Genomic DNA, 27734 nt, shown 5'->3' with positions numbered 1-27734 from the left:
TATGACGCACACATGCACATACTTGACCTTGTCACGGCTCGCTTTTTATCTTGTTTTTGGCTATTTGTGTGTCTTGTCACCTACGAAAACTTGGGAGGCTAGCATAGAGGCAGGCGTGAGATAAATTGACTAGAGTTTAATGTAGCAAAGAAAAGTTAAAAGCATACAAAGAGGCAACTCGGGAGACGTGTGAATAGACAGTGACTTAATTTCGACGGGAAGCAACTGCATGGCTGCATGGCGCATTGTTGGGCCGGTCGGGTCTCTACGTCTCGGCGGTCTCGGTTGTAAAAGATTGCTCCGTTGATGCAAAGAGTGCTCAGATTTTCTCCTCTGAAACGACGAGTTCAGTTACCTACAGCCATAGGTAGGGAGTTCTGACTAGTTACAAATAGTTGTAGCACTGCACTGACCGCGAAGCTGCCAGAATGTCCAGCGAGGCGGAAAAGTAAGTAATTTTTGATTATAATATTTGTAGTGGCCTAAGTCACCTTATCCGCCCATGATCGCAGGCCTGCTGAGCCAACGTCCAAGGGTGGTAGAGCCGGTGCTCTCATCGTCAGCTCGCGACAGGTCAGTATAACTCAAATTAGTTACCGACCGACTTCATCACGCTTCTGACATTGCCGCGCACGCAGAAAGGCAACCCGCTGCTGAAAAGTCTTCGCAGCGTGCCTTGGGAGTTCGGCGACATCGAACCCGACTATGTCCTGGGACAGACTACCTGCGCGCTTTACCTCAGGTTAGCGCTACTGTCCAGCTAAATCGTCTCGTTAAATTTTACCTGCGCAGGATAAATGAAACATCCCTTGGAATGTAGGATTAGAAGTAAAATTGCTTTGCTGTCAATTCTGATGTTTTGATTGAACAACTTGCAGTCTCCGCTACCACCAGCTCTTCCCTGGGTACATTCACAGTCGCCTGCGGTCCTTGGGCCGTGCCTTTGAGCTCCGCATTCTGCTGGTTCAAGTGGATGTGGTGAGCACTCAACAACGAAGGACTAGCATGTATTGACTCATATCTGAAGCAGTAGACATTGAAAGCAGTAGACGAGCTCAACAGATTGAACGGCCATTACTTTAGCCAGGCTTCATGCTCTTGTTCGTACCTGGTGGAAGTGAATTCACTTAGTGTATGTCTTTGTAGCTCTTCTCGTCTTTCCTGACCTGTGTCAGAAGAACTTCTATTCACTTGAGTGACTACATTGCTTCATGTATAGTATATACTACAATAACCTCTCTTTATTCTGAGTGTTTTCTGTATGCTGCCTCCCCTTTCCGTTCTTTCTCTTTTTTCGCCCATCTCTTTTTGTAGTATGGTGGCATATAACATCCCCTGAAAAATATTTGTGACTACGCCACTGGTTTTGGGTGTTGCTTGTGCAGGCTGACCCCCATCCTAGTTTGCGTGAGCTCTCCCAGGTGTCCCTGCTTGGTGACTGCACTTTGCTTCTGGCATGGAGGTAATTCAAGTTTATACTTCTTGTTCATGCACACTAAACACACTGTACACACAAAACTGAAGCTGTCAGGCTTCAGTGAGAGTACTGACCATTTTATGGCATAATGCAGCTTAATGCGAATGTGACTTGATGTGTAGTCAGTTATGAGTATCAGTTTGTTCTGATTTGAAGAGTACACATTTATTGGAACCATACCGACCACATTTCCCTCGGCATTTGGCATGAGGTGCCAATTCAGTGAATCAAGCAGCTTTAGTAACAAGCTTTATGCACACTTCCACATTTCAGTATTAGACATATTCGGCAGCTCAGTTTTTGCTGTAATGTTACTGCATGATTACTATGTTTCTTAGTACCAGGCATGTCACTAGGAACCTTTTCAGGAGGAGCCCAATAATTTCTTGTATCTAGTATCTTGTTGTGTTACAACAGAACCAGCTAGGCAAGGGTGAATTCTGATGTGAAATGATGTGAATTCTGTTGACGTGCCTGCATTTGGCGTGATAGAGCACTCTTGCAGAGCGTACAGGCATTCAGGGAGGTCTGAAGCCGTTATGTATTAGACCCTATCCCATGCACTCAGTTTGGGCTGTTGGTATGCATGCATTACTAATCATGCATCATCATAGTAATTGAGGTCTGATGGGGTGATATGAGCACTTGGAATACTTTTGGTACCAGGGTACAACGTTTGACTTTAAATTTGATATGGTGTTCAGTGCTGAAGAGGCCGGCCGTCACTTGGAAACCTATAAGGCCCTGGAGGCTAAGCCTGCTGATGCGCTCATGGAGAGGCAAGACGGTGACACTCTCTCCAAGGTCAGTTTCCCATTGTGCCTTTTCCTCTTATAAATAGATCTCATTTTAGTCTGTTAAATGTCCAGTGGTTTGCCAGGGTAAAACAGTGGCTTAGCAGAGTTATTAGGTTAGCATATTAGTGTTTGCCCATGCAGAAAAATGATCAAAGTGCTTAACTATCAGTTTGCGGTGACCATGTGTTAACACTAGGTATTCTGCTTGCATTTAATTGATTTAACACATTTGTTTTTTTTTATTCATTCTGAGTAATCTTTATTTCTGCTGTTATTCCTGGTGACCAGTTTTGCTGAGTCAATTTTTAAGCAGTGAGGGGGATTTTCCTCTCTGTGCCTACTACCTGTCATTTTTGTTTTCTTTTTTTGGAAGGTGGCAAAATGAATAGAGCGCTATGCTCAGCGCCAGCTTTTCTTCATAATGAGGGTTCTCATTCTAATGCATTAAAAACTGTTGAATTCCTTATTGGAAGAAAAAAAAAAGAGAAATGTATATGTTAACCAGCCATTATTGGAGAGATATTGTCTGCAATATTTCTTTCTATCAGTTTTGATAGTGGAGCATGACACTGCTAGTTCTGCTTTACTATTTTATCCACTTTAATTAGACCGCTGTCTTCCATATTGTCAGTGAGGGAAATTCGAGTTCAATAAATCAAGGCCGCTTGATTGCGTGCGGGCAGCCTTGTGTGGAGCTGTCTGCAGCACTGTACAGTTGTCGGGAGGGCTTATCTTTTTTTTTTTCTGTGACTTCTTCGTGAGCTGTACTATTGTACTTTCTTTCTCTATTGCCTTCAAAAATCAATCGCTGACTGTTTACTGTGATAATCCCGTGTTGTCATTCAAGCAGTTTTTTTTTAGACACACCATTCCTGCCCAGTTTTCATGGCATAAATTTCGTCAGGGGTGTTTGGAGGTGCTTGTCTTGGTAAACAACGTTCCATGGCTTTCGCCAGTCATTGGATAGCCAGAAAGCTGTGTTGCATCAATTCTGTGATGAGCCTATTAGCTATTCAGAGAGCAATTTTGTTATTGCGCAATTACGTTTAGAAGTGTGGAGTTACAGTCTGACTGATGCACAAAAGGTCAACTCCAGAAGATTCCCAAACATCTTGAGTTGATTATTACTTTATATTTCATGATCCTCCCTGTATTTGCTTGAGTTTTTTCGAAATAACACTGAAAACAGTTATAAAAGTATGAAATGGGAAACTGAAAACAAAACTCGGTTTTGGACAGAGTGTGATGTCGCGACAGGTCAGCAATGACGTTATGGATGCTGGCATGCATTGAAGTAACACCAAGCTACAGAGATTCTCGTATGCCTGTAGAATGGCTAAAATGATGACTGTTGGTGATAGCTTCGATCATTTTTGTCTGGAATGACTGAAAACGAGCTTGAAAGTATTTCCTTCAGTTAGCTTGGAGTGAGTGTATGAAATGAGTGCTGAAGCTATGAAATGAGAAAGTTTGCACTGAAACCAAGCTTCGTTCTGCTGTGAAATGTGGTGCGAAAGATTAGAAGGCTCTGGAGTGTCTGCAGTGAAAGTCCCAGTAAAATGCAAGGACATCCTAAAAATCCTGGGCTTGCCTTGTCGTCCTTTAAGGCATTGACTGGTCATTAATAGCGACGCAAGTGCTCATTGCTGAATATAGTATGGCTGTTTATTTGAAGCATATAAATGGCGGCAGGTTTCTGGATTACTGCAACACGACAGTTGAGAGTGGGGGTCGTGCTCACGGCTAGCGATGGTAAGTAATAAACTTCATGACAGAGCATTCAATTCTGTGCTTTGTTTATGATGAACATATCTGCTGAATCCATGTGTCTACTTTAATACCGTCATGACGAGGCTGCTACGCATTCATGCCACAACTGCACTGATGTGTGTGTGTTTCTTTTTGCAGCTGACAGATGCCCTGGCGTCAGTGCGTCCCCTGAATCGACCTGACGCAGTGTCCTTACTGAGCTCCTTTGAGGTGGGTGGCTGCTTGCTGCAGTTTGCTCAGGCTTTCAGGTTGCATGTGATATGGATAGGGCTCCTAGTTTTCTGCTATTCTGTGAAAAGTGATAGATTTGAACATTTTTTATGGGATTGCGCAACAGCAGACAAGTCTTTTTGGATGATATCGTTGTTACGGATATCGTTTGGAAGGACAGTACAATGGAAAAATAACTGCTCCACCTTTTTACTAGCGTGACTGTAGCACGAGGAAGATGAATTTGAGGTCTTGGGAGAAATTTAATACTATAAATATTGTTACAATTATAATGTGCCTCCAACTGTTCACATTGACAGAAACTTTGTGGTTTTTGTGACCATCTTGTGCCCAGAGGTCACTGTTAAGACTTTGAAAGCTTGACACATTTGGCATAGAGTGCTGCTTTTTTGGACATAAATTAGTGGCAACCATTACAGTGACCACTTTTCTGCCGTATCTAAATAAGAAAAGCTTGCTGACTATTCCATGCTATACCAGGGTTGCTCCACTGTATACTTCATGTAGTAAAGTACTTCTTTACATGTAGGTGCCCTTTTTCTTTTGCTCCTCTTAAAAGAGGTTCTGTTCTGTGGGGGCCCATGTATTTTTTTTTTTTTTACCTACAGGTAAATCCGGATGTATTGAAGCTGAAAGAATTCCAGACCCCCCCCCCCTCCCTCTTTTTTTTTACATACGGGTTCTCATTAAATGATGTTTTTGTGTGTGAGCTCTTGAAAGTGCAATGCAGAAACTAAATTAGGCTAAATATAAGTTCAGATGAAATCACCTAGCAAACATTCACAGTAAACCTCTGTAGAAGTCATTTGCACTAGGATAGTGACCCTGGCCTCACCTGTCCTCGCTTCATTGCTCTCCTAATCTCCACTACTGGTGCCCATTGGCTACTGGTACCTATCACGTGAACAGCTAAGCTGTAGCGCTTTGTTAAAGTTAGAGTGTGCGCTGGTCATCCTGCCCTGTGTTCATTTTTAAGTCTTGCTGTTTTGTGCAGCTTTCGTACATGGGTTATCGCAGTGCCACTTTTGATGCGGTGATGCGAAAAATGATTAGGCAGTTCAGCTTGAGGTTCATCTCAAATTATCTAGTTGGTTAGCCCCGGCTCTGCATGCTTTATCTTGACTTTCCGTGGTTTTGCTTGGTTTGAACCAGGTTTTCTCTGCTAGCATATATGATGTATGCTGCTCGAGTTGGCACGAGCAACACAAGTAGAAAGGCCCACTTTAACCAAGTGTTTGGCTTGAGGTTCCAGGGGTCTCAGTGGGTTCAGTTTCCACCGGAACAGAACAGTGCTGTAAAAGTTGGCGGCGCCTGTCAATTCAGCCATGATATGTGGTCTCCCGATGTCATGCAAACCGCTGACACGGACACGTGTGTCGCTAGTGCGCGATCCTGGAGGCTTCGTAAAGACACACAAAGGGTGGCTTATAGTCGGACTGAGAGCTGATGGAGGCATGCACTTACCACAGGTTGACTTCATTTCTGTAAGGAGCATGGCACAATCATTCAGCTGTGTTAGCTCGCGGCTTTTTTTACTACTTCTCTTGTGTTGGCTTGTTTTATCGTCTTACCTTTGTGTAGCTCAGCCAAATTTGAACTAACATAATGCCAGCTATAAGGTAGTCGGCATCGTGAGTTCGCTGTATTGAGATGAACTTCAGCGCCACCTTTTCTAAATACAGTTTTTAAATAAGTGACTTCTATGGGAATGTTGTTTGAAAATGGAGAAACTTTGCAACATAAGAGCGTTCATCGCGTTGAGGTTCATCTACATTAACCACATTATTTAAGCTTGTGTATGTGCAAGGGTTCTCTTATTTGCACGGGCTCCCGCTGAAGCACCATGGGTTACAGCGTTAGCCGTGTAGGTAACTTTGGTATTAAGCCTGTGCACGAGCACGGGTACACCGACATTTGCACCTGTTCACCAGAAGGTTGGACAGACAAATGACAAGAATAAGTGGACCGCAGATGCCTGGACACAGGAAAGCGAAAACATGACCGGTGCACTTCACATATTACATATGGAAGTTTCAGACCAAGTTCCAATTTACTTTACTGCAGGAAAACATCCGATAGTGTGCTGTGTTGTTATTGTTACAGAATGAGGTTGGTAGTTTGAAGTCCTATTTTGTAAGCACGTTTTGAGAGCTGCTCTCGGAGACATGAATGACCGAGCTTAGGAGCATTTTTCTAGCGAAACGGCCAGAAATGAGACGCAATTTAATGTTTTCCAAGTTAAACTGTAGTAAATGTTGACACTCCCCTTTTGATGCCCAGATGATTAGGCATGCTTGAACTCCTGTGTTGACGCAGCACTCTTTCCAAAAATAAGCAGTGATACCTGCTTCCTCATGCAGTCTGGAATGCCCAAATTAGGCATAGTATTCGGACTCCTGTGTTAACACTGCACTCTTTCCAAAAGTAAGCAGAGGCGAAACGAAGAGGCGTTCGTGTGCTGTAAAGATCCCCAGGTGTTCGAAATTACTTCGTAGCCCTCCACTACGGCTCCTTTTTCTCTTTCCACTTTCACTCCCACCTTCCTCCCTTCCCTTATGGCGCGGTTCAGGTGTCCACAGCAACAAGTGTGACAGATACTGTGCCTTTCCCTTCCTTTGAACCAACCAACCAACATCTTCTTCATGCAGAGTCTGGAACGTGTGGCGGCAGCCTCTGAGCAAGAGCTGACACTACAGCCAGGCTTGGGACCCCACAAGGTATGAATATGCAGAAACTATGCTTTTCTGATGCGTGTAGCCTTTACAATTCCTGCAACTATAATGACTTTTGTTCAACTTTGAGGCAGAAACAGCAGCAAAGTGGCACAGAGTCACTATGGACTTGCACATACATTTAACCTCGCTGTAACAAAATGATTTTGAGCAAAGTGATAGATATAACGAAGGAAAAGTAATTCCTCTTGACAGCTCCTATTGAAGCTCTTTATACATGATATGTCATTTCTACGAGTTGAATTTTCCTATAACGAGGATTGTGTAATGAACCTTCGTTGAACCCCACTTGCCGTGTTGCTTTGACTGAGTCGATTTGTAACGGTACCAGACACTTCCATACCGATTCCGTATGGCAAACTGTAACCATCATGCACAGCCTGGATTGTTGGGCATTGCATGAAAGATGCGGAAAAGGTACCTTGCATCAAGTGGAGCTTGCATGCAACCTTAGCAGCCTTATGCGGACAGTATGTCAGGTTCGGCATATAATTTACCACAAGTACTCGTGTAAAGACAGCACTTTTTAGCGCGCCAGCATTAATGGCCGTTCACACTTGGGATTCGGCAGCCGTAGCGAGTGAAATCTGCCACTATAAAAATTATTTGTTGTTCACACGTGCTGGCTACTATGACAGCAGCTATACCGACTTCACTAATGCACGGAGGTGGGGGAGCTTCGCCTTGCCACATGACCTAACAGCCTGCACGGTGGATTTGAACGGCGCCGGGAAAGTAGCGGAGAGCGGGTGTAAGGCTTTTAGCGCTGCCAAATACTCGTGAACAAGAGTGCTCTTGCACTGTTTTGGTGCATGTGTTGAAGGCCCCTGCAGTGTGCTAAACACCATTTACATTCCTGAATATACAAAACAGGGGCAGGTAATCACGTTGGCAAACTGGAGCAAACTAGTGTGAGCATCTGCCTCACATGTGGGAGTTGCTGGGATCATTTCGAAGCACCATTGGGTACCCGCCGCTCTGCTAATATGCATAAGGTTTCAGCCAGGTGTGGTGCTCAGATCATCTGGGGCGAAGCAGTTGAGAAAAGGGTCCCCAGCCAAACCCCACCCATCAGTGGATCATTGATCTGCGAAGGACATCAATCTAGCTTCTGCGGTAAAACCTCATTTGAATGAAGCAATGGCTGTAAATAAGAAATAGTGGGTCCCCTTTGAGCTTGTTATAGTAAGGTTCGGCTGTTGTGTTTGTGACCAGAAGTTTACTTGTACTGTATTGAGCATAGTGTATCTACCAAAGGATTTAAGAAAATTTTGTGTATGCATTTACTATGGAAAGTAATGTATGAGCAAAGACTGGCATTTCGATGAATACATAGAACAGGCAAGTACTATGCCAAAATAAACTGTAGTTGGCCTACTAGCAGGGTATGTTCAATGTTTGAAACCTGTATTGTCTGTAATCCACCGTTTTCTTCAGTGGGTGCAGGTTCCACACAGCCATATGCTGAGCCTTTTGCTAGTTCTTAACTATTTTGTGAGCATGTTCGACATTTGTCGATATGTGTCGATATGTGTTTGAAGGTGGAAAGCAAAAAATGAATGCATTAGAGATGATCATTGCAGACAGCCATGGCCATCAGTGAAGCAAGTTTTAGTCACCATGAGCACTTCCCCCCCCCCCCCTTTTTTTTTCACCATGTGCTTTTAGACTGGGTTTCAGTAGAGTTCTGACAACTCTCACCTGTTCTTCTCAAGCCAGAGAGGTTTGAACACACATGGTGGCTCATAGGGAAGTCGAAACAGCTAGGCCTACTAACGTCCAGAGATGTTTTCTTGAATTATTTCAGCCTTATGAACAGGCAGGTACAACTATGATGTTTTTAGCATCAAATTGTTGGACTGCTAATTCAAAATTCTTTTTATTGCTACCTATTTATTAGTGCTTCAGAAGGTCACAGAAGTTCGGCAGTGCTTTGCATTGTTCGCCATGTCATTCATAAAAAAAAAAGAAAAAAAGAAAAAAAAAAGTGAGGGAAGGCACCTAAACATGGAACAAGGTACAAGTCTAAGAAGTCATGGAACAGCAAAGCCACCAGCTGTCTTAAGAGAAATGCTGAATGTTATGGTTATTATGGCGCATCAAGCTGGCGACTTTTAGCAGTGCCTCGGCCATGAAATGAAAGCGATAGCTGTGACATGCTCCGAACTAGACTAGGCACAGTTTTGTGACATGCTGTTATTTTTGTTCATGCAGTTGTCGTTAGAATTTCACCTCATGGATTTGCAAACGCACGATTGAATAAGAAAGTAGAGTTCGTGCTTGCCTGAAGATTAACAACAGCCTGCGTCTTTTAACCAAGCGACAACCTTCATCCGCAATATGGCATTTGTTCAGCACAGAGTTATGCAGAGTTCAACAGTTGTTCAACTGTGTAAAAGCAGCACAAGGGACTGTGTGCCAAATGCAGGCGGCATGTGGTGAACACTGTTATGGAATGAAGAGCTAAACGAAATCCCAATAACTCTGCAAGCGTCACATTATCGTAGAGAGAGTCTTGGATGGCGTTTGAGCATTCGTCACTTACTGACGTCTGCGCTGTGATCAAACTGTTCAGTTGTTTCCCTCCACACTCTGTAATACTGAGAAATTGTCCATGCTGAACTTGAGTCAGGCCCGGAAGGCGACCCTTCGTATGCCATGACTGCGAAGGAAATGCAACCATGGAGGTTGCAGTGATTCTTCCGAGCACGCAATCTCCATGAACCTGAGCACGCAGAGCGAGAAATGCTTGCTGGAAAAAGCCTCTGCGAAAGCAGACCGGTACTGGCATGCAGCATGCATCTGGGGCCAGCAAGTCTGGGAAAAGTGATATGTTGACGCAGAATGTCAGTCTGATTACATGCCTGTCTTATTAGGTCTTTAGGATTCTAAATACTACCCCTATAAACATTCCTAATTTTCTGTCATTAAACTGAAATTCCTGTGTGTCTTCTCGAAAGGGTAACATTTGAAGAATGCAGGGGAGAGGGGGGGGGGTTATATCAGCTAGGGCTATAATTGATGAAATATATATATGGGATGCGGGGATGCGGGAGAATTTTTATTTTCACCTCAATTTTTTCTTTATCAGTATTACTTTAGTTTGGTTACCAAGCTGTTAGCTTGAAGTACTGATTTGCTCATAATTCTATAATAACAGAAAACTGCAGTCATTGCACACTGTGTCTAGCCAGCTGCATTAAAAACAAATTTGATTAGCAGTACACTTTGCTGTTATTTTGGCAAACAGTAGAAAGTGTTCAATAAACATCATAGATTAATAGCACAGAATGATACTGCATGGTCACTGATAATGATTGCATTCAGAGTTTTCCAAACAAGAGAAAGCAGGTAGTTTTGTAAAGGCACCTATCTTTCAGCAGGAAACGTGTGGATGGAGGGAAATTTATTTATTTATGGCGCTGAGTTTGCCACACGGCATAAAGGGTGGTGGTATAGCGTCACAGAAATGTGTGGAGTGCAGCCATGTGCAAGAAGTCACACAAACTGCGTGCATAAATGTTGTTTGTTGTCCATAAGTGGAAATGAGAGTCATTACTTGGTGAAAGTCCAGCTTTTTGTAGAATGGTGTTGTGCGTATGCGAAGTTCCTGGGCATGTCCATATTAGATGCCGTACAGTGGTGTCGCAAGCCGGTTCTTCGCAGTGTGGGCATTTGTCGGGAACTGGAATAGTAGTACTTTGCCACTGGTGTCGAACGGCGGGCGTAAGAGCCACTCCGACCCTCAGCCATCTCAGAGATACCTCTTCCACCCTTGTTAGATTGGGGGGAAGGGGGTACGTACACGGGGGAATTAGAGCACGTGTACGCTGCCTGAGGGATGCTGATGATGTCAAATGGGCCAGGAGTGGATCCGGTGGCAAGGAATCATGAATAGGTTGTGACACATCTTCTGCACGAGGAAGCACGTCTGCTGTTATGGTATTCAAATTTTTTGTTGTCTTGAACCATGTGAATGGTTATAGTCACTGGGTAACGGTGACAAGCAGCATGTATAGTCTGTGCGACCCTAAGAGTGCCATGGACTTTCTTTAAATGTTTTAAGGCTTCTTTAGAGTGAGTCATTATGAGTACTTGTTTAAATGTAGGGTCGGCAGGTAACGCTTCTATGGCGTTTAAGATAGCTTGCAGTTCGAATGCAAGAGTTGATTTGGCGTCGGTAAGGTAATTTCGATTGGTGTTCAGGTGAGGGTGGGTTGGGCTTATAAAAGCAACTGAACCACCTGTTGGGGTTACGGCTGCATCTGTGTAAATAATACAGTCATCATGTGTTGCGCAAGACATTATTGGGAATGATGATGAGAGCTGCGACTTCTTGGATAGAGGGAAAGACTTGACAAATTCAGCACTCCATGTCTTTTTCTTCCGCCGAAGTATTTTGTGAGTTTAGAAAAGAAGTCTAGCCTGTCCGACGTCAGGTAATGGCAATTTTTCTTATATATTCAGCAACTTAAGCCGCGTTCAGACTACGTGCGCATCCGTCGTAAGTATCGTATTTATCGCAGTGCGCATAGTGGCTGCAACTCCCGTTTACGTAGCTTGCGACCGCGCATGTTCACACTGGGCCGTTCGGTAAGATGCGTTCTTTACGACCGGCCAATCAGCGCTCTCAACATGGCGCCGGTTAGCAAGCGGCTGATAGCGGAGGTCTGGGCTCTTCAAGCTCAAAATGAGATGTGAAAGAAAAGACTGGACACACAAATAAAATACGAAAAAGAACAATGGGTATATTAACAATTAACTCGATTATAAATACACTTCGTTTCACACACGCACGTTCGCACACAGTTTTCAAACGTCCGCTCACCGTGCTGACGCACCGCTCACTCCTTCGCACATTTCTTCACGAGCCCGTTCTCATTGTCGACGTATCGCGCACTCCTGCTCGGTGTCCCGTGATCGCACTCTCTCGCGGCAAACCAGGCGTACGGTCCGCCTGCATCCCTGCTTGCGATTTTACCAGTGCCCCGGAGCGATCTTGGAGACTGGCCGGGGCGGTGACTCAAAGGCCGTACTACCGACTCCAAACAATGAGCCGGGGCGCGCGGCAGACACGGAAACGTCCGCGGAACCTCGTCCCTTCTCAGAAAATGCAGTTTTCTTTTTCTCTTTTACGGTGAGCTTCTTTCAAACTTCGACGAGTGCGCACCAGCTCCGTTCTGCGGCCCGACCGCAACGTCGCCCCGCATCGGCCTTTCGCTGCAGGCCAGCTGTTTCCTCACTTGTCAACGGAGCGGGTGGGCTGCGAGAATGTACGGGGATGAAGCGGGCATCCCCCGCCTCCATAACCTCACTTTTCTAAACTAGAGGAAACATTTGCTTGTTGAGAGCTTGTTCGCGCATGAAAAAACGGATTGATAAACCACTTACTACTTTGACTCAGCGCACTGGCAATTTGCAGCCAGGCATCGTTTTGCACTTCTCTCTGTGTGATTTCAGCTACTCGTAGTAGAGAGCCGGCCTCTGTCGAACTTTTTTTACGAGAGGCTGATAATTCCACAGCGAAGATTCCGCACTGCACATGATCAAGCTGCGGACAGACACAATCACCGAACAGACACAATCACCGACACAACACCAATAACACCGGCGAGCCGAGACACTGCAGCAGAGTAGGAGCGTTGGATGATGTCGCCTACTAGTAGTTTGCGCGCGATATCTGGGAGGACCGGAAGCCCCGTGACCGGAAAGGAAAAACCGAAACGGCTGTGCGCATTGGTCGCGCGTAACAGACGTATCTCTGCTAGTCGTAAAAGTCGCGGGTCCTCCGACATTTACGCCCACGCTGGCTGCGTACGTTGCGCATTTTAAGCTCAATACGACAGCAGTCTAAACAGGCACGTTACGTTTTTTGCGCTTATGCTTACGATCCTTACGAACGATACGTGCGTTGCGCACGTAGTCTGAACGCTGCTTTATGAAAATCTTTTTCAGGCTCCTTTGGCCTCCAAATTTTCAGCGCTTGCATTTTTCTTGTGTAATGCAGTCACTCGAGGGTCTCCTTAAGACGCACTCTTCACAGCTTCCCTGTTTTGTTGTCAGGAGGAAGTGAGCACCAAGCGGTTGGTATACCTTGGTGTTATGGCTAGTCACAGTGACGTTTTTAACACTTGCATTTCAAAGAGAGGCCCTTTCAGTTTATAAGGTTGGTAGCTGTTTTAGCATAGAGACTGTTTTTGAGCTCTTCATCACTGAGTGAAGTCGCTGAAGGATTAATGGACACATAGGCCTTATATAAACATTTTATTGGGCAGTAGTTCTTCTTTGCGATGCCTGAAGCAGGCAGAACACTTCCCGACTAGTGTGATCAAAGGTTGTAGTAGCAAAGCCCGTTCGGTTGCTTGTTAAGTAGACGTGGCCAATTTGCAGGCTCGCCGGCTGCACGAGGTTCTGCACCAGCCGTTCCTGCGCTCCTAGTCATCGAGCTCCTGGTACGCCTGTTGCGGTGGAAGAGGACCACAGTCAGTCACTGCTCAACTGTGACAAATGTTCAACGCTCACCGTGTGACACTGGACAGCCAGGTTGGCAAAGGCCGGCTTTGGTGCAGGCGTAGGTGGTGCTACGCCCAGTCCAGCCTCCCAAAGGATCTGTGCTAGCTCTGCGGCATGGCCCTGCAGTGACGCGCCACCAAAGGGACCATTGGGGTTTCCATTCTCAGGAAGGCACTCAAGGGCAACATCTTGCCTATTGGTTGGTCTCTAAACAAACTGCCAGCCACAATATGTTGAAAGTGAAAATAAACGTTTCTGCACTGAATGTGGCAGAAATTGATTAAATTTATTTCATGTCTCTAATGGTCTCTGACATTGCAACACGACAAATCCACTTCAAAAATATTTCCAAGTACTCCAACGGCAATGCACTCCAATGCTTACTCATATGTATAGAACACAGACAGATTTTTGGGAGGCTGGGGCATTCAGTTATTACAGTCTGCGTCTATCCAGCTGTCCACTAACAGTAAACCCATGGATTTTTATACACAGAGGCCAGCTCCATTCAATCTAGTTACTGTGGTAAAAATTCGCCCTATGGCTTACTCTGGCTATATTGATGTTTTCGTGACAATGCTCGTGCTGGTCACGTATAACTTTTGTCTATCTATACTGAAAAAGATTCTGCAATCACTATCGTCCCCCCCTGCCCTCCTGGAAAGAAAATTGTGTCGACGTACATAGTCTCTCTGCGAAATAAGACAGCGATGACAACATGGATTTTATTTTCTGGCATTTCTTTGCTTGTGCTTTCAATCGAAATACCATACTTTTTATATAGGCCAACTTCAATTTGTCCTTTTAGTTGCTTCTAAGATGGAAAATTCAGACATTAAAGAAAAATCGAGGTTCATCGCATTTCGAGTATTTTGCACATCCACAAACACAAATGAAGTACTGCTCATGATAACAGAAAAACCATCATTGCAGTTCACAATAGTGGACTCCACTGTGTATTCTTTTTCACTTTGCAATTCTCTTGCAAAAAAACAGTGCTGAGCCGCTGAATACAAGAATGTGGAATTAAATCCTGGCCGCGGGAGCTGCTTTTTGATGGAGGAGAAAAACAAAACGCCCGTGTACTGTGTGATATCAGTTATTTTTAATCAACCCCAGGTAGTTGAAGTTTCTGGAGCACTCCACTAAAACGCTTCTTATAGCCCGGGTCACTTTGAGATGATAAATCCTATAAAGCAAACGTTATCTTCAATTACCTGAATATATATGGAGATGATGGCACCTTAGAATAGTGCCAAACGCTCTTCTCAGCAGAAATGAGTACTAGTATAACCAGTCTAACCAGAGTATAACCAGTAACAGTAACATAAAGAGTAAAAAATGCTAACTGGGGAATGCATACTCGGAGGTGCAGAAAACATACAGCAGAGTCGCATAAAAGAAATGCTGCGGAATTCAAGCACGAACATAAAGAAATAGAAGGCGCCATGTTTTGAAAAGATTGCATGTGCTGTCTAAGAAGACCTCGCACAGATGCATACAAAACAAAGATCAAGCATGAGAAAGCATGGCAAATAAATATGCGCAACTACACAGCTCTAAAGGTAGGCACGTGCGTGACCTAGGGAAAGCAAGAAGCAAAAGTTGTTTCACTGCCCTCTTTATTGTTCACGAGTCTTAACGTAGCTTTTAAATATCCGCAACCTTGATGTGTTATTCACGGTGTACTCTGTATGCTTTCCCTGCTGCCTTGGAACACTATGCCTGCTGTTTATACTTTTTTTTTCCACTCCTGTCAGAGCCTGAGAAAGGCTCACAGTATTGTAAAATAAATAAATAATAAATAAATGTGCGACTAGATTTATCTTATCTTTCCAGGCTTGTAAAATCTGCAATAGTTAAGAGCAAATAACTCTTCAGAAAAAAAGGAACGGGTATTTTCCCCACTGCTAGAGACAAACAGCCAAGTGTTTGGCGTACAACCACCTTGGCTTCTCATGTTTCATAAGGCAGTGACAACAGAAGATGGACTTATAACTGCATGTACCGACGCTGCAATCTCTTCAGTCCCACTACAAGCAAACATCGATTCCACGATACTTCCGACCACACTGCCGTCTTCTCGGCAGTGAAAAGGTACGTTTCCTGCTAAGGAGATTTTCACGCCACTCGATTCAAAGCCGTAATGTCGATGTGAAAAGCATTTATGATCGCTGCCAGGAAGCACATGGTGGTCTAGGATAGCTATGGATATACACACCACAAGCACATGTATGCGCACACAAAAAACTACGGTTGTGCCTACACCTGCACTTCATTTCTTGACCTTGGCTAACTTGTAAAAGCTTGATTTCCAATGAAAACAGCGTCTATTATGGCAAGATAGCATAATCTATTGATACAGGCCAACTTTGATTTGCCCTCGCTGCTCCTGCAACGCTTTAGGGCACTTTTATACCGTGTGTTTCAATAAACACTTTAAAAAACTCCGTTAGGAGGAGATGGAGGTAGCCGAGCTAAACTGCTGCCATAGTTGTCCATAATTAATTACCTGTAATTGAATATATTTTGTGCAATACTGTAATCATTTAAATACTTTTTTGAAACAGTAACAATCTAGGTAATTCAACTGTTTTTTATGTAGTTGATTAATGGTAATTACTTGGTTGAAAAAAAAAAAAAAAAAGACTACAGTGACAATGTACCTGAGTGAAATTGTTCGGTCGCATGATGGTGTGACTGGCTAGCTGGCGTGAGAGGTGTCTGCAGCTTTCGTTTTCGGTGTGGGCGGCACCATTTACGGAAGCTTTTTTGAAATAAGTCATCTCTAGCTAATTTGTTATAAAAGAAGTCTTGTTTTCTTGAATCGAAACTTTTCTTGCTGGCACTTGTGTTAGAAATACAGTCGTGCCTCGATAATATGGGCACTTCGGTTCCTGAACTTTAGTTCCTGAGCAGAACTGTCGATAAATCGAGTTGTCCAAAACAACGAACCGTGAGAAAAGAAAAAATAAAGAAAGCACAATTATAAAAAAAAACTTTTGTGCATAGTAGTGGCCAGTTCAGTTGAAATTGAAAACAATTTTGGAATCTGCAAACTAATTGTACCGGTCACCATTATGTTTCAAATAAAGTGGTTGTATGAGTCTAGTGGTCTGAGATATGCTCCATGGTGCCTCATAGATAAATGACTCAACTACAAATGTTCATAAAAGTGGTACACTGTCAACCGGTCTTTTGATCAATGGGGCTTACTGGTAAAGTTTCCACTTTAAAACATTCATCACTTATAATTTCAATATTTGACTGCATTCTTCTAGCTTCCTGCACTCAAAATGCCAAAGATAAACATCTGATTTAGGCTGTAGAAATTTTGCTATCAATGCCCATACTAACTCAATGAAAATACAGGGGTCTCAGTGGGTTGTATACATATTTTCTTTTGTCAATTGCATGGACAGTAAATTTACATATTAATGAGGTAGAAATATGCAACAAAAGTTTGGTGCCAAGAAGGTTTGTCCACAATACGAGTTCTCAACATTAACGGAGGTCATATTAACAAGGCGCGACTGTACATGCAAAATTAGGAATATTGAAAATATAAAAGACTTATTATAGTAATTTCTTCAACTTTTCATCGAACTTAACCGCATTGTCTTTTTACAGTGCCAACACTGAAGCGCGGTGCTTCACAGAGGATGTAGGAACTGGCATCAAAGCAACGCGTGACTGTAAGCGACTGCGCAAGGTGTTTTCATAACATACCTTCTAGCGCTTACTTTGAGAGAATGTTCGGAGTAGCAGCTGACGTCTTTACAAGGAAATGTTACAAAATCAGCAATGACAACTTTGGAAAACACCTCTTGTTTAAAATTAACAACGGGTAAAAAAATTTCAAGCAAGCCGCACTAGTTCTTTGCAGTTTGGGAGAGCTTGTATCATGGCGATGAAGTTTGGTTTGGTTTGATTTATGGGGTTTAACAGCCCAAAGCGACTCGGACTACGAGAGGCGGCATAGTGGAGGGGTCCGGAAATTTTATTGGAATCTTTAACGTGCACTGACATCGTGCAGCACACTTGCGCCTGGCTTTTCACCTCCATGGAAAAGTGGCCGCCGCGGCTGGGATGAAGTTCGAAAAAAAAAAAGAAAAAAAAAAAAGAAAAAAAAAAACCAACGCAATAGTAATCAATTACTGTTCTGTTATTATTCAGTTGCTTTTCTGGGACTTTAACTGACCATTGTAATAAGTTACCATTCAGAAAAGAAAGTAGCAAATTTTCTCACTATGACATGAAAAGTGACATGGCATTGGCTTGACTGCAGCTTCAAACTCATTAATGGCAGTAATTAACCATCCAAAAGTGAAAAATAAAAAATTTAAGAGGTTGAGGTAATTATGCAGTTGCATGATTAGGTGAGCTTATAAAGAAAATTATGCGCAATATACAGCTGAAAGTTTTTTGTGTAGATATTCTGCTTTATTTCAAACCCCCTATTCCTAGGAATATTTTTTAAGTGTTGCTGAGATGACTGCCACCCATGAATTCATATCTGTTGTGTGTGCCGTCATTTTACTCGTCGCCGCTTCGGTGACGGACGACGGCTGTTGCGACCCGCTACCTCTACGACATGGTTCAGGTGTCTACAGAGTAAGTGTGACAGATACTGAGCTTTTCATTCTTATAAAACATTCCATCAGAGGCCATCTCTAAGCCGATTCCATACGCTGCGTGCAAACCCCAAAGTTTTTTCTCAGGGGTTTCTCTATCTAGTATTGAATTCTTTCTAAAGGCAAATTTAGTATCCTGCACCTTGTAAACAGGCTGTGCTTTTCATGAAAACTAGGAAGTGCAGCACATATTTATGAATATTTTACAAAAACAGCTTGGTACCAAGTCATCTGCCATTTTCTTTCTGGCAGATTTTGCTACCTGTGCTGTACACAATTTTTTTTTGTTTTCACACAATTTTTGGGGTCAAGTGTATCGTTGTAATGCGGAACGATTTATAAACCCCAGGGTACTATAAATCCTTTCGTGTTGTGCCTGCAAATATTTGGCAGCTTCTAAGATATTTAACACATGCATGAAAAAAGTTAACTGGTGTTTTTCGTTGCAGAACTCATTAACTCCGCTCTCCTGATTCATGTGATGTCAACTGCATGACACACTTGTGCAGGTGATCATGGCACACAAAAATGTGGTGGTCGCATTATGTCACGGCCATACCAGCTAAGTGTCCAGCTGCATTGCCCCCTCTCCACTACGCTTTATGTACCATCTTTTGGGCTGTGAACAAAAACCTTAACAGCATAATTTTTGGCAAGATAAAGGATTGCCATGGAGTAGCCTCCTGCCTCACAGTAATACCGAAGTAATTTTGAATGGAAATCATAAAAGGCATCTGAAGGGGTTAAGAGCCATAAGTGCTCCTTGCCACTTGCCTTCGTAGTTGTCTCCCCCGAGTAGAGTCCGTTGTTAGCTAGGCTCCATCGCTGGCGCTGGTTTTCGGACAGGATGGGCCACACAAGCAGGGAATCGGGGTGGCATGTCACGGGGCTGCTCAGCACCATTACGTATCGGCAGCGCTCCGGTTCGCTCACTTCCATCAGGGATGTCCGCGGGCGACCGCAAGTGAGCTTCACCTGCACTGCCAACATCGGTTAGGCCACGCATTTGGAAGAAGCAGTCTCGTTTGAAAAAGATGCTTAAATACGTATTGGCAGGTTAGGTCTGACATCTCGGCAACACTAACAAGGCTATGAAACACTGGTCCTTTAATTGTAAGTAAATTGGCTTCTAGGAAAGGAAAGGCGCAGTATCTGTCACATTTTTGTAGCAAGAGCTACACTGGCCACAGTCTCGCCATTTCGCCGCGCCTGTCCAAAGAGCGAAGAAACAAGAAGGAAAAGAAGAAGAGGAAAAAGAAGGAGAAGAAGAAAACAAAAAAAAAAAAAAAGAAGAAAAAGACAGATAGTTGGTAGAGGCGAACGCCAACAGCGAGTTGCTAGGACAGAAGGTTCGTTTGAATGTTGTGACGGGGGTGTGCCCCAGAGTTCGATGCAGAGACGATGTCATACCGCTAGCAGTCTTCTACACCCGAATGAGAATGGTCAAAGACAAGAGGCAAGGGGTGCTCATACGTGAAGTGATTCCACTATGGCATAAATAAAGCTGAAACCATACAGTAAACTACTATGTGCAAAAGCCATGTCTTTACTTTCAAGCTGAACCTAAGCGTAGCCATGCAGGTTGCTCTCGCGTAACTCTAGGTTTAACCACAAGCTAAACCACAGCTAATTTTTTTCTATTGATACCTGAACAACGCTTTAAAGAGGTGCCGTGACGTTCTCGAGACCACTAATTCCAACTGGCCTCTGAGTTCTTTACGCTTTCCCGATGCCTCAATGCCCAATGATAACAGCGAAATTGTAGCACCTATTTTTTAATCTGCTTCAATAATCAGTGTTTCGGCGCCCATGTGAGCGATACACAACGGCGAAATTCATTAACGGATATGACGTTTCCTTCTTGCTTGGGCGCTGCTTTGCTGATTGGTTGAGCACACGCGTTAGATTTTACAATCGAATAATCTTCAAGTTAATATGCAGAAAACAAATGAAATGTGTTTTAGTTTCGCGTGAGTTCTTGAAGTGCTTTTAAGATACGGACTGTAAACTCAGGTAAATGCGGTGCAGTCAACAAGTGCGGAGGAGCGTTTGCTTGCTGTGATGATGATGGTGGTTTTGACCTTTTTTGCGGGTCACCGCTGCCTTCTGACACGGCAGAGCCAAAAATTAAAAAAAAGAAAACAGCCAATTCGCTGTCCATGCTCTACAGTCACAAGCACAAAGGTCATACAGCTGTCGCCAACCACCGCAGAAGCCGCAGGACTCCCCGTTGAGACGCCGCTTTGTGGTCTCCACTCCCGCAAGCTCCTCAAATCCCAAGGCACATGTAACAAAGCTAATGCAGCTGACAACGCTTGGATCTTGGAAGTCAGCAAAATCACTGAACAGTCAAAAATCACGTGGCTGATCGTTTCTGCAGACACTCCACAGATGGCACAAGTTTTGTCGAAACCGCTCGTGAAGCGCACTCGCCACACCAGAGTCCGCAGCGGGCTTCTGCCTGCCACTGCCCAGGGAGTTGTCATATCATCGTTCCCGGCAGATGACCTTGCTGGCCCTGTACAGGTCCAGGGTAGGCTTCGCATAAGCTCCTGTATGCCACTCTTCCGTCTGCTTTTCGCACAAGTAGTGCTTGAGTGATCCGCGATGAACGCCGGCGGAACACCAAAATGGCGACGCAGATTTGCTGACTGTCGGATTCACTTCATCAACACCCTCGCGGAGATGATTTAGAGCAGCGTCTGGTGGGCTAGGCTAGCTTTGGGCAGACAGAGGAGCCAGTCCTCATAGCTCAGTTTCACAGTGTCGTTACCATGGCAACGACGCTGCCAAAAAGCACGGCCACAGGTTGAGTTGAACAGGCAACCATGGCGGACAGCTTTCTATATGTCAGCAGAAAGCTGCGTTTCTCATAAGTTCCACACAAGTCGAGCGCTGGGTAAACAAAACGGGAGAGGGGCTCCGTCTCACGCCGGCTCAGATGCGGTGTTCTTTTTTTTCTTGTATTTACAATTTTATAAACCGAATAAATCTTGTTTCCACGCGCCAATTTTTTAAATTCTTTTTGAACTGACATTGGCAGGTACACAGAACCGAGAGGCTGGCTGGAATTAACAGCCTAAAGAATGTCACTGTGCCCCTTAAAGGGAAGAGAGGAAAGTGGGAGTGAAAGTGGAAAGAAAAAGAGGTGCCATACCACCTAGGAATCTTTAACGTGCACTGACATTGCACAGCACACAGACACCTCTCCGTTTCGCTCCAATCAAAATAAAGCTGCAGGCGGTCAAATTCAAACCTGGGTACTGCGGTACAGTAGTCAGGCATCTTAACAACTGCTCCACCACAGCAGCCTTAATTGTGCCCTCATGATTCTTTTGTTGCGAAAGCAACATTACGCCAGATTTCAGCTCATCGCGTATGCCGTGGCCACGGCCATGAATGACCTTCAACAGCCGTGCCTATCAACCGCTTAGCCAAGCTCCTCCAGATGCTGCTGCCGCTCGCTCCCGCCAGATGTGTGCTCCGTGGGCAGAGGAGAGGAGGTGACGGTTCACAGGAAAGAAAACGCACAGTATCCGTCATACCTTTGTTGCAAAAGCAACACTACACCAGCTAGCTAGGCTCGTCGCATATGCTCATATGCCGTAGCCACAAATGACAGGTACAACGAAACAATGGCAGGAGCTGCCAACTTGGGTCTCTCTCGTCTCATATGGGACGGTTACGTCAGAGTCAGCCTGCCAGGACCCTGGTATTCACGTTACCCCTATAGGCCACTAAGGCACATCCATACGGCTTGGTTAAAGCGGGGCTTTATATGTGGGCTGGTAGCCCACGCTATTGCGTCATGCCCTTAAAGGCGGAGCCTAAGTGTACCCCATTTTCAGACGCAATAAATGCCTTTACCACTACCAACTGAAAACGCCAGTGAACTTTGATGTGTTCAACGGAATGCTGATTTAACGGAACACGCTTCAACAGATGGCACCGCTGTCGCTGTGTAAAACTGTGCGTGACAGGGGTCGTAGTAACCGGAGTGTATATATCTCCCCAGGCCAGCGTTAAAACTGTGGTGGACGTTCTGGCTATGGGAATGCCTAGTCGAACTGAAAAGGAGTCTGTTGCTGTGATTGGGGGACTTTAATAAAGACAACAATTCCGCCTTCGTTCAAGCTGTAGAGGAGCGGTTTCTACTCGAGTTGAGCCAGCACCAACCTCAAACCACCACACATTGGAGAAGCAGTTTAGACTTGGTTTTACACAGAGCCTCGGCAGATACAGAGCGCATCATCAGCAGAGTGGAAGCCAAGTCCCACTACTTCACTGATCATTGCAGCGTCTTTTGTATGAAGAATAAAAGCCTGGTCATTTGTCTTGTCTATACAATAGAGCTAAACCAAATGCTTAATCACAAGCGTAGCCATGCAGCCGCTGCTCTCGCAATTCAACTAGGGTTAACCAGAGCTAAACTACAGCCAACTTTTTGTGCTTGCAGGCACCCATATAGTGACAAAAAAAATGTGTAATAACCAACAGATATCCTTACAGAAAGATGCATAGTCGCACTAAGTTGATTGTATACAGAAAACTACTTACTATACCATAAACTACACTAAAGCCAATAGCATTAATATTCTATAACTTGCAAGCATTGAGGACAGCATACAGAGCTATGGAACGGAAACTGGTATGTATAACGTTAAGAGACAGGAAGCATGCAGATTGGGTCAGAGAAATAACTCTAGTTAATAACATTCTATTGGAAATTAAGATGAAAAAACGGGCATGGGCAGGACATGTATTACAAAGGGAAGATAACGAATGGCCACCAATGGTAACAAATTGGATTCCAAGGGAAGGAAGGTTTAGCAGGTTCAGAAGTTTGCAAGTGTCAAGTGAATGCAGCTAGCACAGGACCGGGTTATTGGAGGAGTATGGGAGAGGCCTTCGCCTTACAGTGGGTACATTCCGACTAATGATGATGATGAAACTTGTGAGCACAACCATCACACACTGACTCGTGCACACTGGTGTGCACAGAATGATGTGGTTTCCTGGAAGGGAATCTACGAGACTAACCTCAACAGAGCGGTTCACTGTGCCGCAGCTGTCGCCGCTGCCATAATGCATGGTCTCCAGGCTGCCATTGGCTGCCGACCAGCCTTGCCAGACACTGCAGAAAGAAGGTACAAGGCGTCTCTTGACCAGCAAGAACTGTTTTTACAATTTCTTTCACAAATATTAAATTATGTAACCAATTTTTTTTTTTTTTTTTTAATTTACGATTGTATAACCATACGGATATTCTGAAGACGATAAGAACTATGAAAATGGCCACCAATGATGAGTTTACAGTCTCGAACTGTATGACTTGCATGTACACTTGTGATATCTGTTCTCTACATGTTTAGAGTTCTAGACCTTTGCAAAACTCAACACCTTGTTACATATCCAGAGTGCCCGGAAATTATTTGTAAAAACTTTAAAGAAATAAATACTTCTAATAGTTCTGAAGAACTGTCATGTCCCAGTGGTTGCTACAAAATGAAAAACGTAGAACAATGCAAAGGCTCTGAAACTGTTTTTCACAGAACAAATTGGTTCCTTGGTGTTGTTTTTGGGTTTGGTACGCACCTAACCCACACATGCCTCAAGTCTTGCATTGCATTTACCTCCCTTTATTCTGGGACAAGAGATAGAGAATGCCACTCCAGAGGTAGAGACTAAGATACATATTCTAGTAGTGGTAGGCAGTGACTCCAGTTATAGTGCTGGTCAAGCTCCTTGCTGTTTGTTTAGTGATGGTGATGACGGCCGTCCCCTTTTTAACAGGTCGCCTCCGCCTGTCGCCGTGGCGGAGCCAAGAAAAAAAAATTACAATAGCAACACACACACACAATCGCCGTTCCACGCGACCACTTAGTTCACTCTGGTGCGTTCACAGCTGGAATGTCTCGGTTGCATACTCTATGTTGCTCACCACATTGCACCATCTTTTGAGGACTCTTCAGATCATATTTGTAGTTTGTTATGATTTCTTACCTCTCGGAAAGAACCACGGCTGGTAAGCTTGCAAGTCTTGGCCAATCATGAGTGAGTTTTAAATACTCATTCTCTATAATATACGCTTGCACCATTCACCGATAGTGAGGTAGATAATTACTGAGATCGGCAGTTATCATGTCAGGTCGGCAAAAAGACAGAGCTTAGGGAATGGTTCCGATTAAGCTGAAAGCAGGAGAATTAGGAGGCAGTGATTCCATAAAAGACATGTAGAAAATACCTTGCCCTATTGCTATATGGCAAAGCATATGAGGCTTCCACAAATGGTCAGTTCACTGCTGCAGGACCATACACCGCAGGTGTGCCACAAACTGTTTTGCTGTGCATTTTGAAATAACAGTGGGTTTCTTTACAACATCCAAAGCCCACAAAGTAGCCCTTAATTGATCACATCAAATATAATGTAGAACTACACAAATGCAAATGGTTAGATATGTCAAGGTACACTTGCCAAAATGAAAGGCAGTGCATCACAAATATTCACTGTACACCCAGTGCACTTTACTATGAGAAAACAGAGTTCTCCATAAATGACTCCGTGAAAATAAGCAATATTCTCACCACTATGTTCACACAGCTGATTATATAAGTTGACAGCACGCAGGCGTCGAAAACCAGATGCAGGCATGATAGACAGTGGCACATGAACCTCGTGACTGACACATCGTGTCGTCAGTTCGTTTCTGCGCACTTATTACGCGAATTCGATTCTCACAACCCACCCGAGGATTCCACTGTAGGCGTTCCAGCGAGCGCTCTCTTCGGCCTGGGTGGCGTTGTCGAACGGGCACAAGTTGTAGCGGTACCTGCGCCAACCGCGCGGCCATGAATACGAGCTCGGGCGCGCCGCGTTGCCTCTGCGCGAGACCACGACGAAATATTTCTATTTGGTACCCTTCCGAGGTGTGACTGAAGCAACGCCCCAGCAGTGGCCTCAGGTGCTCCGGCCCCGTGAAAGGTCGCGGCGCCGCGCGGTTCAATTGCCTCTGCAGCTGCTGGCCGTGCACTGCCGACAGTCCGTCAAGACCGGCGGACTGCTTCACCACACGCATGGGTACGCTGCCGCTCGTACGCATGGGTATGACTGCACGCAAAAGTACACGTATCCGCAACGCTCAGTCGGGGCTGCCGGCCGATTGTGGTTTAATTACCTATCACTGACAGAAGAAGAGGCAGCGCGATGCTGGCATACTTGCGACGCACTCGTTGGAAGTGGCCATGTGCGCCCTGCGCTGACTTCATAGTGCACTAGACAGCACGGCGGCTGGAAACTAACTTCGCAAGCGTAATGAACTGCGAAGCAGTCTAACGCAGCGTCCAGTTTCATCACTTATCACACAGTTATCGGGGTTATCGCAATACACATCACCCATAGCGACCCTAGTAACCGTTGGCTTCTTATTCCGTCTCTTGCCGCCTTGTAGTGAACTTTTGGCTAGCGCTACTCGTGGGCTATTCTTGATGTGTAATGTCTATACATTTATTTAACGTCGTAAGTAAGCGTTATGTATTCATGTAAAATATTCCTAATCGGAAGCACTTGCGTTAATAATTTCGAATTTTGCTCGCCCATTGACGGCTCTGTGTCGCCACCTGCACACAAAAAGTGCACACCAACCAATACGTTTTGTCGATAAACCTGCACTAATAAATGCTGAATTTTGACGCCCTGATGCAACAAAAACAAGCCTTAGCTTAGCAGTTCAGCTTCTGCAAAGACGCATATTCAAAGAAAGGTAACAATTTTATAGCTGTGCTATTGTCGTGTTGTAGGTAGTAAGGTACGTGCAGCTGACCACTGCTGCTTAGAGGGTGTTTGACGTGCAAGGGAACGAATCCGAACTGAGTGCTCCGCTGTCATCTTTGGGGTTAATAATTGACCACATGATGCATGATGATTGTTGGAGAATGATTCTATGTGAGTTATGATCCGTGCGGATTGCACCTTGGGTGTTCTCTGCGTAATCTGACCGTCGTGTGGTGAATTATTGTGCCCGCATATTGGATGATTGATGACCGTAGGGCGTGCGAGGATGGTGAGAGTGGCTATGCCATTTGCTGTGAGAAGCGTATAAATATAAGATGGTGGCGGACTGCAATGTTGTGTTGATTGCTAATCCAGTGCATGGTGAAATTATGCGTGGTGCGCGTAACGAATTGGGCGAGGGCCGAAGAACTAATATTGGTGAGATCGTTTCTCTAATTATGGTATTCTTGATAGAGCTATGACAAAAACGGTTTCTTTGTATCAGCTCTATGGAATTTATCTGACACAGTGCAATGCAAAATTTTGCGTAACGAATTGTGTAACAAATTGACCGAGAGCCGTTTCTCTACTTATGGTGGTTATGTAAGAACAAATGCTGAGAGCGCTGTAGAAACTGCAGTGGAGGGATGCGAAAGCTTCAGCGTGGCTGCAGCGCACGGTACATTGCGCGCCCCTCGTCGGACACAAATTGAACGCATCAGAAAGGCGCAGCATTCTTTCATTGTGGGCGCAGTATCCTTGCAGTATCTGTCACCAGTGCTGTCATTCGCGAAATTCCGCAGCGCGTTCATCGATGTAGGCTCGATTCCCGGTGGGTGGGGATAAGATTTTTCAGGATTTCAGTTGAAAAGAGCGATCTTCCAACCGGCGAAGTGTAGTACGTGGCACGGGTGACACGAAGTGTTTATTTGGGGCCGTTTGTGATTATTGCAAGTGTTTCAATACCCCCGACGACCTTCACGGTGATTATCGAGCTCACGAATCTGCTCCGTAGCATATCAAAAAGTGCCCGTGCATGTGTTGCGAAAGTTTTTACGATTTGAGCGAGTGCCTCCTAGCTAGGAAGTGACCACTTTGCAAAGTTCGTCACACGGTGTGTTTTCCTAATGCTGAAATTAACTTGGCGCCTTACAGCTAGTTGTACCGTTGTACCTCTTCCGCTGGTTGCGGTGACCGCGACAGAAACGAGCGCACGACGTTGTTTCTGCGGCGTATGGCACTGTGTAAACTAAAATATATGTACTTTCACTGCAGCTGCCACTTCGTCCCTGTTGATTTATTTTTATTTCCTGCTGGCTATGTGCACCTATGGCTACAATAAATCTGTGCGATGATTCGGGCGACTGAACACAACTTCTGTATGTGAGGGGATGAACATGTTATCACCAGAATAACGGCCTGGGGGGCGAGTTGGTGCATGATGGAATTGAACGGCGGCGCAACACGGAAACGGACACAGACAAGCGCATGTGGTGTCCCCTTCTTGTCTGTGTCCGTTTCCGTGTTGCGCCGCCGTTCAATTCCATGTTATCACCACATCAGGTCTTTGTAAAAAAATTAAATTTGACGCGATGCAAAAAAAAAAAAAAAAAGAAAGAAAGAACAGTATAGCCGGAGGTTATGCTTACGAAAAAATGCAAACCGTATGCAACTGTTCCATGGACGTTTTCGTGTACGTAAAGCATATTGAGCATAAAAGCATATTTGGTTAAAAAGAAAGAAAGAAAATTTAGGAAATTGTTGTGATTAACTTTTCTGCTTTCTTCCTGCATAACTTGGGTTACTTAA

The 27734-nt window shown here is 44.5% G+C and overlaps 2 protein-coding genes across 5 annotated transcripts; one reads left to right on the top strand and one right to left on the bottom strand.

Annotated features, from left to right (window-relative positions):
- The first annotated feature begins 64 nt into the window (after positions 1-64).
- Positions 65-13537, top strand: Ercc1 (DNA excision repair protein Ercc1). The gene is made up of 9 exons (XM_084604518.1): positions 65-448; positions 513-573; positions 639-742; positions 879-978; positions 1386-1462; positions 2182-2281; positions 4183-4254; positions 6924-6992; positions 13398-13537. The coding sequence occupies exons 1-9, from the start codon at positions 429-431 to the stop codon at positions 13443-13445; spliced, it is 651 nt and encodes a 216-aa protein (XP_084460644.1). The 5' UTR covers positions 65-428; the 3' UTR covers positions 13446-13537.
- LOC146189755 (N-acetylglucosamine-1-phosphotransferase subunit gamma-like) lies at positions 12969-25654 on the bottom strand. Of its 4 annotated transcripts, XM_084604515.1 has the most exons (7): positions 25382-25636; positions 25073-25262; positions 24901-24984; positions 23195-23288; positions 18929-19129; positions 13530-13640; positions 12969-13465 (listed from the first exon to the last, which is right to left on the bottom strand). In XM_084604515.1, the coding sequence occupies exons 1-7, from the start codon at positions 25503-25505 to the stop codon at positions 13442-13444; spliced, it is 828 nt and encodes a 275-aa protein (XP_084460641.1). In that variant the 5' UTR covers positions 25506-25636; the 3' UTR covers positions 12969-13441. The 4 variants fall into 4 exon arrangements, with proteins under 4 accessions (XP_084460641.1, XP_084460640.1, XP_084460643.1 ...); XM_084604514.1 differs by lacking the exon at positions 12969-13465 and having other exon boundaries at positions 13491-13640; positions 25382-25654; XM_084604517.1 differs by lacking the exon at positions 12969-13465 and having other exon boundaries at positions 13491-13640; positions 25371-25649.
- Positions 25655-27734: the final 2080 nt, after the last annotated feature.

Source organism: Amblyomma maculatum, chromosome 5 (genome assembly GCF_055883805.1).
Source record: "Amblyomma maculatum isolate TAMU_Amacu chromosome 5, ASM5588380v1, whole genome shotgun sequence".
Classification (NCBI taxonomy): Eukaryota; Metazoa; Arthropoda; class Arachnida; order Ixodida; family Ixodidae; genus Amblyomma; species Amblyomma maculatum.
The sequence above is the reverse complement of the archived record's forward strand: the minus strand, read 5'-3'. Positions and strand labels throughout refer to the sequence as shown.